The 17,030-nt window shown below is 44.7% G+C and overlaps 2 protein-coding genes across 3 annotated transcripts in view; one reads left to right on the forward strand and one right to left on the reverse strand.

Moving 5' to 3' along the window:
- The first annotated feature begins 7,748 nt into the window (after nt 1–7,748).
- Nucleotides 7,749–17,030, forward strand: part of XPO4 (exportin 4) — a 92,431-nt gene continuing 83,149 nt past the window's right edge. The window contains exon 1 of one of the 2 annotated variants that reach the window (XM_070380533.1): nt 7,749–7,960. In XM_070380533.1, coding sequence (XP_070236634.1) covers nt 7,892–7,960 — 69 coding nt within the window. In that variant the 5' untranslated portion in view covers nt 7,749–7,891. The remainder of the gene's footprint in view (nt 7,961–17,030) is intronic. The other variant, XM_070380534.1, reaches the window with a different exon arrangement.
- On the reverse strand, nt 11,821–12,282 carry LOC102272337 (mitochondrial import receptor subunit TOM6 homolog). The gene has a single exon (XM_005888722.2). It carries the CDS (start codon nt 12,198–12,200, stop codon nt 11,976–11,978), a length of 225 nt encoding a protein of 74 aa, XP_005888784.1. The 5' UTR covers nt 12,201–12,282; the 3' UTR covers nt 11,821–11,975.

Consider the following 17,030-nt stretch of genomic DNA (forward strand, 5'->3'; position numbering starts at 1 on the left):
ACAGCATCATCTTTCAAGATTTGAAATAGCTCAACTGGAATTCCATCACCTCCAGTAGCTTTGTTCATAGTGATGCTTTCTAAGGCCCACTTGACTTGACATTCCAGGATGTCTGGCTCTAGGTCATTGATCACACCATCGTGATTATCTGGGTCGTGAAGATCTTTTTTGTACAGTTCTTCTGTGTATTCTTGCCACTTCTTCTTAATATCTTCTGCTTCTGTTAGGTCCATACCATTTCTATCCTTTATCGAGCCCATCTTTGCATGAAATGTTCCCTTGGTATCTCTAATTTTCTTGAAGAGATCTCTAGTCTTTGCCATTCTGTTGTTTTCCTCTATTTCTGTGTATTGATTGCTGAGGAAGGCTTTCTTATCTCTTCTTGCTATTGTTTGGAACTCTGCATTCAGATGCTTATATCTTCCTTTTCTCCTTTGCTTTTCACTTCTCTTCTTTTCACAGCTATTTGTAAGGCCTCCCCAGACAGCCATTTTGCTTTTTTGCATTTCTTTTCCATGGGGATGGTCTTGATTCCTGTCTCCTGTACAATGTCACGAACCTCATTCCATAGTTCATCAGGCACTCTATCTATCAGATCTAGGCCCTTAAATCTATTTCTCACTTCCACTGTATAATGGGGAGGACCAACCCCATGCCAAGGAGCGGTGGCTGCACGGGCACAGGAGGGCCTAGAGGAGCTATCCCACGTTGAAGGTCAGGAAGGGCGGCGGTGAGGAGATACCCCTCATCCAATGTAAGGAGCAGTGGCTGCACTTTGCTGGAGCAGCCTTGAAGAGATACCCCACGCCCAAGGTAAGAGAAACCCAAGTAAGGCGGTAGGTGTTGAAAGAGGGCATCAGAGGGCAGACACACTGAAACCATACTCACAGGAAACTAGTCAATCTAATCACACTAGGGCCATAGCCTTGTCTAACTCAATGAAACTAAGTCATGCCCGTAGGGCCACCCAACAAGGGCGGGTCATGGTGGAGAGATCTGACAGAATGAGGTCCACTGGAGAAGGGAATGGCAAACCACTTCAGTATTCTTGCCTTGAGAACCCCATGAACAGTATGAAAAGGCAAAATGATAGGATACTGAAAGAGAAACTCCCCAGGTCAGTAGGGGCCCAATATGCTACTGGAGATCAGTGGAGAAATAACTCCAGAAAGAATGAAGGGATGGAGCCAAAGCAAAAAGAATACCCAGCTGTGGGTGTGACTGGTGATAGAAGCAAGGTCCGATGCTGTAAAGAGCAATATTGCATAGGAACCTGGAATGTCAGGTCCATGAATCAAGGCAAATTGGAAGTGGTCAAACAAGATGGCAAGAATGAATGTCGACATTGTAGGAATCAGCGAACTCAAATGGACTGGAATGGGTGAATTTAACTCAGATAACCATTATATCTACTACTGCGGGCAGGAATCCCTCAGAAGAAATGGAGTAGCCATCATGGTCAACAAGAGAGTCCATAATGCAGTACTTGGATGCAATCTCAAAAATGACAGAATGATCTCTGTTTGTTTCCAAGGCAAATCATTCAGTATCACAGTAATCCAAGTCTATGCCCCAACCAGTAACGCTGAAGAAGCTGAAGTTGAACGGTTCTATGAAGACCTACAAGACCTTTTAGAACTAACACTCAAAAGAGATGTCCTTTTCATTATAGGGGACTAGAATGCAAAAGTAGGAAGTCAAGGAACACCTGGAGTAACGGGCAAATTTGGGCTTGGAATACAGAATGAAGCAGGGCAAAGACTAATAGAGTTTTGCCAAGAAAATGCACTGGTTATAGCAAACACCCTCTTCCAACAACACAAGAGAAGACTCTATACATGGACATCACCAGATGGTCAACACCGAAATCAGATTGAGTATATTCTTTGCAGCCAAAGATGGAGAAGCTCTATACAGTCAACAAAAACAAGACTGGGAGGTGACTGTGGCTCAGAGCATGAACTCCTCATTACCAAATTCAGACTTAAATTGAGGAAAGTAGGGAAAACCACTAGACCATTCAGGTATGACCTAAATCAAAATACAGTATAGAATATTATATATATAATATTCTTCTCCATTATGGTTTATCCCAGGAGACTATATAGTTCCCTGTGCTCTACAGTGGGACATTCTTTTTATTCATGCAATGTGTTCTTTCTTTTTATATCTCTATATTCTAGGAAGGTGCTGTTGAACCTACTGAGTCACTTAGAAGCGATAAATATTGTGCAGATTTCTATTCTGTTAAGGCAAATCTACAGTATGTCTCCTTCCTCTGCTCTCCTCCCCCCAATTTAAAAACTGGACTGTCAAAGGATCCCAGAATAGTGTGGCTTACTCTGGTCTTGAATCATTATGGGCACCTACTATTTGTTCACTACATATTGAGTCAAAAATACATTGGGCAGCACTGTGTTCAGTGTGTATAACAGTACCATGTGGCACATATTAAATCCTTAAAGTGGAAGCTTGAATATTTAAAAAGCCTTAGGAGTCTACAGAAATTCTTAAAAAGTATTTATTTATTTACTTGGCTGTGCCGGATCTTTGTTGCAGCAGGCAGGATTTTTAGGGAAGTCCTAGTCTCTTCATAAATTTATCACAGATTTTTTGCAGGACAAACTATATAAAACAGACAGAATTAGCTGATTCTGTGAATAAGTTCCATAGTCGTCATTTTCATCGAACTTGGAAAGAAAATTATTTTAAGGCTACAGAAAGAACAGTTTTACTTAAACCAGGACCCAGGACCCTTTCTTCCTTTTAGGTAAACATGCAAGGCCCGAGTCAGGAGAGCCGACAGGGCCCCACGGGGCAGTCTTTGAGAGGGTGTGGGCTAGCCCTGTGTTGAAGGCCTGCACAGGACTGCAGTCGCAGTAGGAGGCAGGAAGGCTGCTGGCGGGAGGGCAGCAGTTGCGGGGCAGAGGCCAGGTGCAGTGGGGCGACTGGTCTTGGGGACAATGGGACCAAGCTAGCTGAGGCTGTCAAAAAAGCAGGCAAATCAGTAGTTGCCAAATACCCTTTTCCTTCTCTCTAGACATGTCAGAGGACACCCTTCCTGGTTGGTGCGTTTGCCACAGCAGCAGGTTGGTTCTTGAAGTCTTGTTTAGAGCCTTCATGCTCTTAATAAGTATTGAAGGCCCCACTGGGCAGGCTCCTGGCTGGGCTGTCTGAGCGGGCGGGTGAGGAGTGGCTGCTCTCTGGGCGTCTGTGAGGCAGGCCCTCACCCCTGTGGCTGCTGGCTGCATCAGGTCTGCACTCATGACACAGGGCTTGGTCCGGCAGGTAGAGGGACAGTCCAGAAGACCCTGTGGTAACAGCCCACCCTCCCAGGAAGAATGGAGGAGGATAAAGAATGAGGAAAACACAGACACAAAACAAGAGAAGTCAGAAGCCACGGTGTCTGCACTGGACAAACATCATCTTTGCTGTGAGTCCTCCTCTTGCCCAGCTTATTAGAGGCTTTAAAAGGATCAGACTATTTTGGAACATTTGGCAAAGTTGCCATCAATAATGGCCCAGAATGTTCAGATTAGAGGATCCAAATGCCATTGTTTATGACATCTGTATCTTGTTGGAGGATGCCCTCAGGGCTCAAAGTGAGATGACAGCTGGGTGGGGATGGTAGGACACCTCTGCACAGGCCCAGGGCTGCCCACAGGTCAGAGGACAAACACCACTAACAGGGACAGGAACGGCTTCAGGACATTTATAAATCAAGCCCTACTTTTGCCAATCTCTTGTTGTCTTAAAACATTCAGAACAAAGCAGAGCTCTACTGACAACCCCCCAGATCATCTCTGGGGGCTAGTGATGGACTCCTGGGGCGTCTATTAGCAACCACCTCCACCAGCCTCTTTTCTGTCAGAACTCAGGCAGGTGTCACTGTCAGTTCCTGGTCACAGGGCTCGGGCCCCTGCGACTGGGGCAGGAACCGAGTCCTAGTTGCTATTCTCAGACAAGCCAACTCCTTGGGACGGGAGGCCCCCTCCAGGCCCCACTCCCAAGAACTTGCGGCAGAAGCCCAGCTGGGCAGTCCTCTGTCCACTGCCAGCAGCTTTGGCTCTGATTCTTCTCCATGAGCAGAGGACATCTTGAAATGTCAGTCCTGTGGCATCATTTGAAGAGCCTGATCAGGCCTGCTTAAGAGGAACTTGGTCCCAGGCTGAGGCTCCCCTCTGCCCCGCCTAGACCCCTGCCCTCTGCTCTGCCAGAGCTCCAGGCTCTGAACCCTGACAAACTGCAGCAGCCCTTTGCCACCTTCTCCATGGCATCTTCCCAGTCTTACCCCTGACACATCTACAATTTCCGTTTTCCAGGTGAGGAAGCCCCTACCCTCGAATGGCCTTTCCACACCATGACATCATGCGCTGCGATGGCACAGTAGCCCCTTAGGTGGTCGCCCCTTGGACTGAGCCTCTGGCCGGCTGAGTACCTGGAGGCTCCCCAGCAGCAAGGGGCTTGGGTAAAGCCTTTGGAAATCGGATGCAACTCATGCCTTTAGGTTGCTGGGTTGTTGGGGGAATTCCAGAGACCTCTTTGGAAAAGAGGTCTTCATCCCAGTCTCAAAAACTTTAACGGGATGGATGCCTTATAACATTCAACTTTATAAGGAAGATGGGATATTGTACTTGGTTAAACTGGTTTAGAAGTAAATTTCAAGATGATATGTTGTGAGAACAGGAGGGATACAGCACTGCTGTTTACAGTTACTTTGAAAGACATCAGAACTGTGGTATGTTAATCAAGTATTTAATATTTAAGAACTCCAAATAGTAACATTTCAGACATATCATATGTGCAGAAATATGCTTTCTGTACCAAGGAAATATTTTAAAGACACGGTTCCCTTTTGGTCTTATGTTTTTATTTCTGGAGAAATATATTAAGCTCCTATAAATTTGATATAATAATTCGGTTTTATACTGCTGCTTTCAAAGTTTTCAGAACTTTGGGTCATAAGATCCCTTAACACTTTCTGGATCAGGTGTCCTCTGTTGATATAGAATTATTTTTATTAAGTGTGGGCATTTAATTTGGGTTTAGAAATGCCTTTTTAAAGAGAGATTTGTTCTTGAGTCTCTCAAGTAAAATAGAATAATCTCTCACTCTGTCACATAATTTATGTTCCTTGTAAGTCTTCATTGTAGTTTTGACTTGGATAAAATTTCTTTTTTAAACAAGTATTTATTTGGCTGCATTGGGTCTTAGCTGCAGCACGTGGGACGCAGGCTCTCTGTTGTGGCATGCAGGCTGTGTTTGAGGCTTGCTGGGTTAAAGGCTTAATTGCTATGAGGCACATGGGGTCTTTGTTCTTTGGGGATGGAACCTGAGTCCCCTGCAGTGGAAGGTGGGTTCTTAACCATGGGACCACCAGGGAATTCCCTGAAACTGTTTTCTTAATTTCCTTTCCTGATGGCTCATTGTTAGTATATAAAAATGCAACTGACATTTTAAAATTGATTTTATATTTTGTAACTTTGCTGAATTCATTGATTAGTTCTAACAGATTTTTGTGGACTCTTTAGGATTTTCTATATATAAGGTCACATCATCTGTGTAGAGATAATTCTTCTTCCTTTTTGATTTGGATGCCTTTTATTTATCTTATCTAATTGCTTTGGCTAGGACATCCATTAGTATGTTGAATAGAAGTAATAAGAGGGAACATATAGTTGGATCCTGTGTTTTTAATCCATTTAGCTAATCTGTGTCTTGACTGGGGAGTTGAATCAATTCAGAGTAGTTACTGATAGGACTATTGTTCAGTTGCTCAGTCATGTCCGACTCTTTGTGACCCCATGGACTGCAGCACGCCAGGCCACCCTGTCCCTCACTATCTCCTGGAGTTTGCCCAAGTTCATGTCCATTGACTTGGTAATGCCATCCATCCATGGCTATAGGACTATAGCCATCTGAAAATAGTTTTGACCAAGATCCTCTGATAGGATCTTAGGGAACTCCTTTGTGTTCTGGGACTTAGTAAGTGTCCCTAGCCTACACTCTGAGAACTGTGGCTCTAAAGTATTTCAATCAGCATGTTTGTGTTGACAAGATGTTTATGGCTTCACACACACACACACACACACAGACCAAAAAACCACCCCAAATCTCCCAAACTAAACCTGTTTCCAAGGAAAAGTATATAATATATTCAACTAATCACTTTTGGAGCCCAGGACATCACAGGTGTTAAAGGCATACCCAATGCCAAAGAAAGCTCAAACTACTGCACAATTGCACTCATCTCACATGCTAGTAAAGTAATGCTCAAGATTCTCCAAGCCAGGCTTCACCATTATGTGAACCGTGAACTTCCTGATGTTCAAGCTGGTTTTAGAAAAGGCAGAGGAACCAGAGATACCTTTTCTTCTTCGTTCTCAAAGAGCATCTCGATGCAAAGTTCTTGTGTAGCTGCACAAAACAAATGCTCTGGAACACAGGGCACAATCTGAAGCATTATATGCCTCAAACATTTAATGTCATAAAATACTCATTTGTCTACACTTTTGAAGATGTATCTTTGATCTGCAGTAATAACTCTTTGTAGCAGGACGCTACAAAGGAGACGCTTTGTAATCTTGCAGATTGCTATACAGATCTTCCTTGGCTTATGACGGAGTTAAGTCCCAATAAACCCATCATAAGTTGAAAACATCATAAGCTGAAAATGCATTTAATACATCCAACCTACCAAACCTCACAGCTTAGCCTCACCTACATTAAAGGTGGTCAGAACACTTATATTAGCCTCCAGCTGGGCAAAATAATCTAATAGCGAGTCTGTTTTATAATAAAGTGTTGACTGTCTCATTTAATTTAGTGAACACGGTACTGAAAGTGAAAAACAGTGTTTCTAAGATATCAGTTGTTCACCTTACTGATTGTGCACCACGTGAGTATCTGACCGCACGTGCTGCCCAGGAAGAGATAAAAATTTGAAGTACAGTTTCTAATGAATATGTATCGCTTCACACCATGGAGCAGTCGTAAAATCATTAAGTCCAGACATTTGTACTTAGTGAAATATTTATTGAATGCCTTCTACATGTGAGGCACTATGTGAACCAATTTCACACAATTTTTTTAAAAAGCCATTAACTGCACTCACTTTACCCTTTTGTAACGAAATAAGAGGTACTTCCTTTGTTTCTTAAGCATAAAAACCTTGTTAATTCACTCACTTCCTCAACTTCATGTTGTAGAGATGCCAAATATAATAACTCGTTTCTCAAAGAAGCTAACAATGCAATTCTATTGCAGGGACATAAAAAAGGGAAAACCCGCAACTATGGCTTATTTACAACTGGAAGAAGAAATGAAGTTGTCAACAGAGGAAACTTACACTGAAACGAAAGTGACTTTCTGTGTACCCCAAGAAGCAGACCGGCACCAAGAGGTGGAAGCTAGTAACAGGTATGCAGGTGTCGCTCAGAACAGAGCCTGGTCTCAGCAGTGAGGGCCGGCGCGAGCGCGGACAGGGCGCTCTCAGGCCCGGGTGGGGAAGCTGGACTCCGAGCCCCTCTGCCGGACCTGCCCGCCGGCTCCGCCAGGAAGTCGGCCCCGCACGGGGGCACGCGAGCGCGGAGCACGCGATCTCGCGGGACGCAAGCCGCCCTGCCCGAGAGGGACGCGTCCGCAGAGGACACGGCAGGGCCGGAGGCGCCCCCGGCCCGGCGGCGAGCGAGCGAGCAAGCGGGCGGACGAACCCCGAGGGAGCGCCCGCAGCCCCTGCCCGCCGGCCCGCAGCCCTGACCCCGCGACCCCGCGTCGACGTCGGCGGCCGCGACGGCTCGGCGGGAGCGCGCGAGCCCGAGGAATCTCGCGATTGGCCGGTCGGGCGCCCGCTCCCAAAATGCACCGCATGGCGCGTCATTGAAGAGAGACCATGATGGCGGCGGCGCTGGGGCCCCCAGAAGTGATCGCTCAGCTGGAGAACGCGGCCAAAGTTCTGATGGTGAGTGCTCGCGCCCCCGCGCCCCGCGCCCGCGGTCTCTGGCGGCGCTGCCGTGCTCGGCCTTGGCCCCCGCCGGACTGGCGACCGGCTGGGGCCTCCCGGGAGCCCAGAGCTGGAGCAGGCGGCGGTGGCGTGGCGCAGGACTCTCCTCCGCCTGCGCTCCTGTCTCTGCGCCCCTGGCCGGACTGTCCGCTCCCTGGCTGTGCGGCGCCCCAGCCGCTCCACCGAGTGGGGCCGGAGAAATGCTTCGTGAGCCCCGGCCCTCCGCTTGGGGTCGGGGGGAGGCGGGCGCTAGGTCGGGGCTGTGCGCGCCGCTGGGGAGCGGGTGCCGATGGAGGGCTGGCATGGCCCGGGTGCCGTCTGCAGCTGTGGTTCCGCTCGTGCCTTTGGGTCCCCGAGCGCTTTCTCCCACCTGCGACCGCGGCTGGGCAGCCGCAGCCGCCCGCACAAGGAAGGAACGGCGGGAGGGAGGGAGGGAAATCCTAGGACCAAGGTCATTGGGACAGAACTTTGTCTGGGACCGAGCTTCGTGCGGGTCGTGCGTTGTGGAGAGTTGGGTGTGCAGCTCTCCTGGACTTTTTCCTGCTGCAGTACAATGAACAGAACAATTTAGTCAGTAGGTTATTACCTACTCGAGAAGGTGAGGCCGAGTCAAAGAGTAAGGCATTCCACTTAGAGTAGAAGCAAGGATAAACCATGTTTAGTTACTCAGTAAACTATTTGCTGGCTCAGTTTTGTTTTTGTAAACCACGACTTCCGTGTTTGTAGATTTCTTTGGAAGTTAGAGACTTGATTCCTTGAATTGACAAATAGCCTTCCTAAGAATTGGATGCAGCAATCTTCGGTACCTTTTTGCACCTTTTACCCCCTTTTGGTTCGGTGTTCGGGTTACATCACATTTTAAGACATTTGAACTAATTCTCATATAGTTTTTAGTTCCTTTTATCAAGTTTTGTTTTCACACCCAAGACCAGATAGCTTATGAAATTTAGCTTATGAAGCTGAGAAGTTTAATTAAAGCAGGGTTTACTTGCCGCAATATGAACGAAGTTAGGTGAATCGTTTTTATCACAAAAAGTGACTTAGGGAACGTTTTCAGACTCTTGCAACTTAAGTCCAGGAAAAAACTAGCTATTATTCCCCTTAAATACCATGTTCTTAAAATTTCTGACTTAGAGCGTTTCCTGAGATATCTGGAAATTTTCTATAAGGTAAAGGCCTCGTTTTCATTAGACTTTAGAAGGAGTATGTGACCCCCCCCCCCAACACTGCTTTAGTTCTCATGGAGATTAATATAAAATAGTTGTCCTTCATTGTTGATCTTAGTACTGGTTAGTATTTGTGCTTGGTAGGACCTTTTCTCTTCCCTGCAAAGCTATTCTTATCACCTGTAAGGCAGTAGGGGAGAAGAGTCTAGTAAATACTAGTAACTGAGTGCATATCACCCTCCAGACACTGTGCTTGATGCTTTACATACTTTGTTAATCCTTGCAACCCCTTTACAAGGTTGAGAGAGAGCTTAAGTGGCCAGGTTACATAATTACTTAGTGGCTGAATTAGGTGTACAATTCCCATCTGTGGCGCTAAAGCTGGGTCTCTTTCTGCTCTGCCTCACCACCTCTCCTGTGTGTTGTATTGGATTCTGTTTACATACTTGAAATCTTTCCAGAGAAGAGTATTGAAAAAAGTGTTATTAAAATAGAAAATTTCTTTTTGGAAAGTTCACTTACTGTTTGATAGTGTGGATGCTTAAGAGAGACTGCATGGTTTCCCAGATGGAAGCTGCAGTCCATCTTAAGAGTGACAATTGACATTTTACCCACTGCTTACTGTGTGTGAGGCACTATGCCAACCACTTCACATGTATTACCTTATTTGATCATCAGTAACTGTGAGGTAGTTACTACTTTCATTTTCATTTTATGGACTAAGGGACTGAAATATGTAGATGTTAAGTAATTTACCTAAATTTTCAAAGAAAGTGGTAGAGAGTGGGAAATCCAACGCAGGTTCATCTGTTACCAACCCGTGGTTTTTAGCCTTTGGGGTAGTGGGAATAGAAAGCAGGTGAAATAATTATTTGGGGTTACCTGGCATGCTGAAGTCCATGGGGTCACAAAGAGTTGGACACAATTGAGCAACTTAACTGAAGATTGTCAAACCTCTTTCAGTTACTTACTGTTCAGTTCAGTCGGGTCTGACTCTGCGACCCATGAACTGCAGCACACCAGGCCTCCCTTGTCCAATGCCAACTCTCAGAGCCTACCCAAACTCATGTCCATTGAGTTGGTGATGCCATCCAACCATCTCATCCTCTGTCGTCCCCTTCTCCTGCCCTCAATCTTTCCCAGCATCAGGGTCTTTTCAAATGAGTCAGCTCTTCTTATCAGGTGGCCAATGTATTGGAGTTTCAGCTTCAGCATCAGTCCTTCCAGTGTTCAGGAGATAAGTCCTGAACACCCAGGACTTACCTCCTTCAGGATGGACTGGTTGGATCTCCTTGCAGTCCAAGGGACTCTCAAGAGTCTTCTCCAACACCACAGTTCAGAAGCATCAATTCTTCGGTGCTCAGCTTTCTTTATAGTCCAACTCTCACATCCATACATGACTACTGGAAAAACCATAGCCTTGACTAGATGGACCTTTGTTGACAAAGTAACGTCTCTGCTTTTTAATATGCTGTCTAGGTTGATCATAACTTTCCTTCCAAGGAGTAAGCGTCTTTTTAATTTCATGGCTGCAGTCACCATCTGCAGTAATTTTGGAGCCCAGAAAAATAAAGTCAGCCACTGTTTCCACTGTTTTCCCATCTATTTGCCATGAAGTGATGGGACCGGATGCCATGATCTTAGTTTTCTGAATGTTAAGCTTTAAGCCAACTTTTTCACTCTCCTCTTTCACTTTCATCAAGAGGCTCTTTAGTTCTTCTTCACTTTCTGCCGTAAGGATGGTATCATCTGCATATCTGAGGTTATTGATATTTCTCCCGGCAGTCTTGATTCCAGCTTGTGCTTCTGCCAGCCCAGCGTTTCACATGATGTACTCTGCATAGAAGTTAAATAAGCAGGGTGACCGTATACAGCCTTGACATACTCCTTTTCCTATTTGGAACCAGTCTGTTGTTCCATGTCCAGTTCTAACTGTTGCTTCCTGACCTGCATATAGGTTTCTCGAGAGGCAAGTCAGGTGGTCTGGTATTCCCATTTCTGTCAGAATTTTCCACAGTTTATTGTGATTGTCCTTAATGAGTGTGTGCAGTGATAATATAAATTTGTTTTAAAACTGAAATAGATTTTAATGAATCTAAATGCAACTTTAATGAGAGGGGTTCATGAATGGTTTTCATGGTTTTTATTGTGGAATTTGGTTAACATTTTAAAAGCATTGGCTAAAATGTAGTGCTGTAGAACAGTTCTTTCCATTTTATTTGATTCTCTTTTTTTGGCTGCTGTGGGACTTCGTTGTTGGGTGTGGGCTTACTCCCTAGTTGTAGTGAACTGGCGGTTTCTCCTGTGGAGCATGGGCCCTAGGGCACAAGCTCAGAAGTTGTGGAGCACGGTCTTAGTTGCTCCACAGCATGTGGTATCCTCTGGGATCAGGGGTTGAACCCGTGTCTCCTGCATTGCCAGGCAGGTTCTCAACTCTGGACCACCAGGGAAGTCCACCATTTTATTTGATTCTTTTTGTGTGTGTGTGTGTGTGTGTGTGTGTACGCGCTTTATTTGTTAAAATACCATTAGATTAATTCTCAGAACAAGAGCAAAGATCATCCCTTGCAGAAACTTAGGAACTATGTATAGCATTTTACAGAACAGAAGACAACACTTTAGCTGAAGCCTGCCTGTTTCCTGAGTGGACTCAGCAAAGAAAAGGAAGTCAGGCAGGGAAGGGAAGGGAAGGTGCCATCTGAATCAAACTTCAGCCGCCATCAGGGCAAGTCTTGTGATGGTCACAGATTGGAGACTGTTTTTGAAGGGGTCTAGTACAGCACAGGGGTTCCATGTGTCTTCACAGGCTAGACCCCAGGCTGAGGTGCCATTAGGTCAGTGTCACTCAGATTTCTGGCCAGCCAAACTCCAGCAGCAAAGAGTCCCAAATTGAGAATCAGGTTCCTCCGGAAGTCATTCCTGTCGGTGGCGAAGCGGTAGACACCCGGAAGCCAGTCCCCCACGTTGTCTGGAATTTTGGGAGCTTCATTTGCTGAGCCCGCAGCGGTCACCCCGGCCCCACTGGAAGCCATAGCAGCACCTCTGCGCTCCGTAGGAACACTTCATTTTATTTGATTCTTAAATCAGCCCTGTGAAGTGGATGGGAGAAGAGTTATTCTTAAACTTTGTAAATGAGAAAATCCGAGGTTCAGAGATGGTAACTGGTGTGCCCATGGTCACACAGATGATTTGGCTCTGGAATTCAGTCTCTGGCCATTCACTCATTCTACACAGTGTCTTCAGTACACGTGTGCTAGGCATGATGTTGTACATGGTGAGAAAACAGGAGAATAGAGACCTTAAAAAAAAAATATTTATTTGGCTTCACCATGTCTTAGTTGTAGACTGTGGGATCTAGTTCTCCCACCAGGATTGAACCCTCAGCCCCTGCAGTGGAAATGCTGTCTTAACCACTAAACTGCCAGGGAAGTCCCAAATTCAAGTTTTGCTTTTTGGAACTTTCTGGGATTTTGTCCTAAATATTTTTGATCTGTAGCTGAATCTGTGGATACAGAGGACTGAAAGTACTTATTTACAAGTATAAGTTGCAGTATGTTTAGAGCTGATGATTCTTGCAGAATGTTTTTTCTTAAAAGATTTAAGTCTTGACAGAGTTCCTGCCATTAGGTTCAGTCTGAAGCATTTCACATCTGTCAGGTACCTTAGGGACAGGACCAGCAGGCTGGTGGGGCCCTTCTGCTGCTGCCGCTTGGACCCAGCTCCCACTCCAGCTGCCTTGGCCGGGTGCCCAGGCCTCCTAGAGGCATGTTCATGAGTGCCTGTCCTCACTGCTCCTGTGCACTCTCATTGTCCTGTTGGAGTTCAAATACAGGTTCAAGAATAAAATGGTTAAGAATTTGAGGATGGCCACCACAGAGTGTCACATTAAGGTCAAGGCCCTTTGGAGAGAGCTGGGCCTGATGCTACCACCCTGGTCACACACTCGGGAAGCTGGCCTGGGGCTCTGTAGACCGGCACCTCTCCATCACATTGGATTAGCTCCCTCCTCCCTGAGCCTCCCAAGCAGGTGCGCCCCTGGCTTGCAACAGCCTTCTCCCATTTGTATCTAGTGGCTGTTTGGCATTTCAGATCTCAGTGTAGTTGTTTACTTTGGCAGAAACAAGTCTGAGCACTCTGGACTAGACTAAATGCTCATTTCATATCACCGTTTGCTTTAGTAACATTGATGACACCTCCAGTTTTATGGCTACTTGTGGATTATGTGATTGACTCCTCTGCTGGATTGTGAGCTCCTGGGAAACACAGATTCTGTTTGTTTTTGCTTATCATTGACTGACTTGTGTCTGAAGCATCTAGCACATTGCCTAGCACAGAGTAGACGTTTGATTGTAATTTGTGGATGGAAGTATGTTGTAGGGGAGGGTTCCAAACAGAGTACCTGGGTTTGAAGTTTCACTATGTTTTCTCTTTGTAAGACTCTGGTTAAGTTTCTGTCTTTCCAGTTTCCGAGGACCCGTCTCCCATCGCTTTTCTCTGAATCAGCACAGCAGCTCTCTCCATCCTTCCATCTCCCATCCCGTCCTTGGTCCTGTCTGAGAGCCTTTTGTTCCTGCTCCCTCTGCCTGAAACACTTTTCCTCACTCTTACCTGATCCTTCAGGTGTCAGGAATGCCCTCCTTAGCTTCCCAGAAAGGTGAGACTCACCTGTCCTGAACTTAGATACATCTGCACCACCTGGGATTTTACATTTGTTTGTGTGATTAATGAACGAATGTTGGTCTCACTGGCTGGATGCTAATATGTATTAGCTCAGGAACCTCGTTTGCACTTAATATTTGCTCAGTAATATTTGTTGAAGGAAGGGAATGAGTAGGTGGGGAGGGGAGATGGACCCAGGGGGATAGGCAGGGTGGGTGATATAAGGTCGCCCTGCAGTATTCCGTGCCAGTTCTGTGGTTTCTCTGGGTGACAGCAGTGTGAAGATCAGCCTGAGAGAAGCAAGAGGTTAAGTCCAAAGACCAGTTAGGAGGCTTTCGACGTTGTTCTACAAAGAGAGGATGAGACTCTGCACAAAGCTAGGGTGGAAGAGGGATGTGTTAATACTCTTCCAAAAAATTTTTAATGCCAAGATTACTCTTTTGGTAAAAGAGAGTGCATGTGTATTTGAGGGAAGCTGGGGAGCTTGAACAGCTTGTATAAGCTAAGAATTTCTGAGTTTTTATCTTAGTAGAAATTTTATTTTAGTCCATATATATAAGTATATAAGTATATATATATATATACTTATATATATATTTATTTATATATATATAAATAATATTTATACTTATATATATTTATATATATATACTTATATATATATACAGAAATCTTATTTTAGTCCATATATATAAGTATAAAAGTATAAGATATATCTATTTTATGAAATATAGAAATGTCCAAATATAAAATTCTTTGACCCCATTTCTGCTGGTCTATCTATATTTTGTGACTTTGTGGCAGGGATTAGAGAGCTAATTGAAAAACAATAGTAGTATGACAGTGACATAGATAAGATGCTAGAAAATCACCCCATTGCTAGACCAGGCAGCATAAGTAATGACTCTTAGGAACTGAGCAGCAGGAAAACATAGCGGTTCTGGAGCCAAACTGTTTGGATTCTTCTTGGCTCCACCCATGACCAGATGTGTGACACTTGGCAAGTCACTTAACCTCTGTGCCTGTTTCCTCATCTCCAAAATAGGAAAATATATTATTTCCAGGGAGTTAATATATAGATTAAGTGATTTCATTTACTTGAAAAGAAACGTGTTTAATACAGTGCCTGGTACATAGTAAGTGCTCTAGAAGTCATAGCTGTTATTTTGTACATTAATCTGTCAAATAACATTGTGTGAAATCATGTGACTCTAGGTAATCTCATAGGAAGCACTTAGTAAATATTTTCTGAATTAATCAAATTTCTTCAAGTGTCTTCTCTTCAAGTATCCTCTATATCTGCACTCTCCAGTGAGGTAGCCAGTAACCACAGGTGGTTGTTGAGCCCTTGAAAGATGACTGGTGCAAAGGAGGAACTGAGTTTTTTACTTTATTATTATTATTTTTAAGTTTAAACTCCTTTTATTTCAAGAAATAGTGCTTCTAGACGTTCCTGAAGCCAGAATTGTTCTATAAAAGTATCACAGAATATTACACAAGATTTTAAAATACACAATATGCTTCCTAATAGCTTGAAACCTTTTTTACAAAGCATATCATTCATGACCATAAGTATGTTTCATCTGTCATTCAGCCGGTGACACACACATCTGATAAAGAGTTAATTTTAACATATGTACAGAGTCTATGATAAAGACAAAGTTATCAAAGATTCAACTCTAACGTATTAGGTTAGAGTTAGGAAAGAGTTCAACTCTTTCAATTAGGAAAGAGTTCAACTCTTTCTTTAAAAGAGTTTACCTTAAACTCGTAAAGGTAACATAACTTAGCTATGCATTTGATTATCTAAAAATAAAATGAAAATTACCGTTAAGCTAAAAAATACCTTCTTGGGAAGTTGGCTGCTGCTGCTGCTAAGTCGCTTCAGTCGTGTCCGACTCTGTGCGACCCCATAACGGCAGCCCACCAGGCTTCCCTGTCCCTGGGATTCTCCAGGCAAGAACACTGGAGTGGGTTGCCATTTCCTTCTCCAGTGCATGAAAGTGAAAAGTGAAAGTGAAGTCGCTCAATCGTGACTCTAGCGACCCCATGGACTGCAGGGGTCCTACCAGGCTCCTCAGTCCATGGGATTCTCCAGGCAAAAGTACCGGAGTGGGGTGCCATTGCCTTCTCCGAGTTTTTTACTTTAAAACAGTTGTATGGGGGCAGTGGCTACCATTTTGGGCAGCTCCGGTGTAAAGTGTGACTGTATCTCTTTGGTTTCATCTTCTGCTCTGTAAATACTTCTGCTCTTTTGTGACCCCTGCCAGGCTCCTCTGTCCATGGTGTTTCCCAGGCAAGAGTACTGGAGTGGGCTGCCATTTCCTCCTCCAGGGGATCTTCCCCACCCAGGAATTGAACCCATGTCTCCTGTATTGGCAGGTGGATTCTTTACCACTGAGCCACCTGGGAAGCCATCTTTAATTTGTTTTAGATTATTATTCTGATTCTTTTTCTTGCTGTAGAATCATTTTATGAACTGTATCAAGCAGATTTTCTTACACAGACATCATAGGAGAGAAGACACTGTCACATATCCTTTTAGCAAAACATGTTGGTTCAGGTTCTTGTGACAGAATATTGTGTAATGAAGTAGTTCTGTGTAATGGATGAGGATTCTGAATTGCCTTTTCGTCCTTGGAGGTATGTTCGCTCATTGGTTCTTGAGTCTGAGAAAATCCACCTGGGGCAGGGTTTTTCAGCCTGTCCCTCCTGGTGTTTCGGGCTGGGCTGTGCACTGTAGACCTGTAGCAGCATCCCTGCCTTTTCTACACTTGTTGCCAGCAGCACCCCCTCCCAGTTGTGGCAACCAGAAGTGTCTCCAGACATTGCTAGCCGCCCCTTGGGGCACACAGTGGCCCTAGCTGAGAACAACTGATTTTGAGTATCACCATCTCAAGACAAGGGCTGAGATTACACTTATACGATCAGTTTTATCATCATTAGTGGAGTTGTTCCTTAGAACTCTCTGCTGTGATAGGAATGTTCTGTGTGGTCCAGTGTGGTAGCCACCAGCCACATGGGGTGTTAAGTTAAGCACTTGAAATGTGGCTAGTGCAGCCAGGGAACTGAATTTTCTGTTTCATCTATTTTTAAAATTATTTTTAACTGGAGGATAATTGTTTTAAAATTTCTGCCCTATATCATCATGGATCAGAGGTATATGTATGTCCCCTTCCTCTTGAAGTTTCATTTAATTTCAG

This window comes from Bos mutus, chromosome 12, assembly GCF_027580195.1.
Source record: "Bos mutus isolate GX-2022 chromosome 12, NWIPB_WYAK_1.1, whole genome shotgun sequence".
Lineage (NCBI taxonomy): Eukaryota > Metazoa > Chordata > Mammalia > Artiodactyla > Bovidae > Bos > Bos mutus.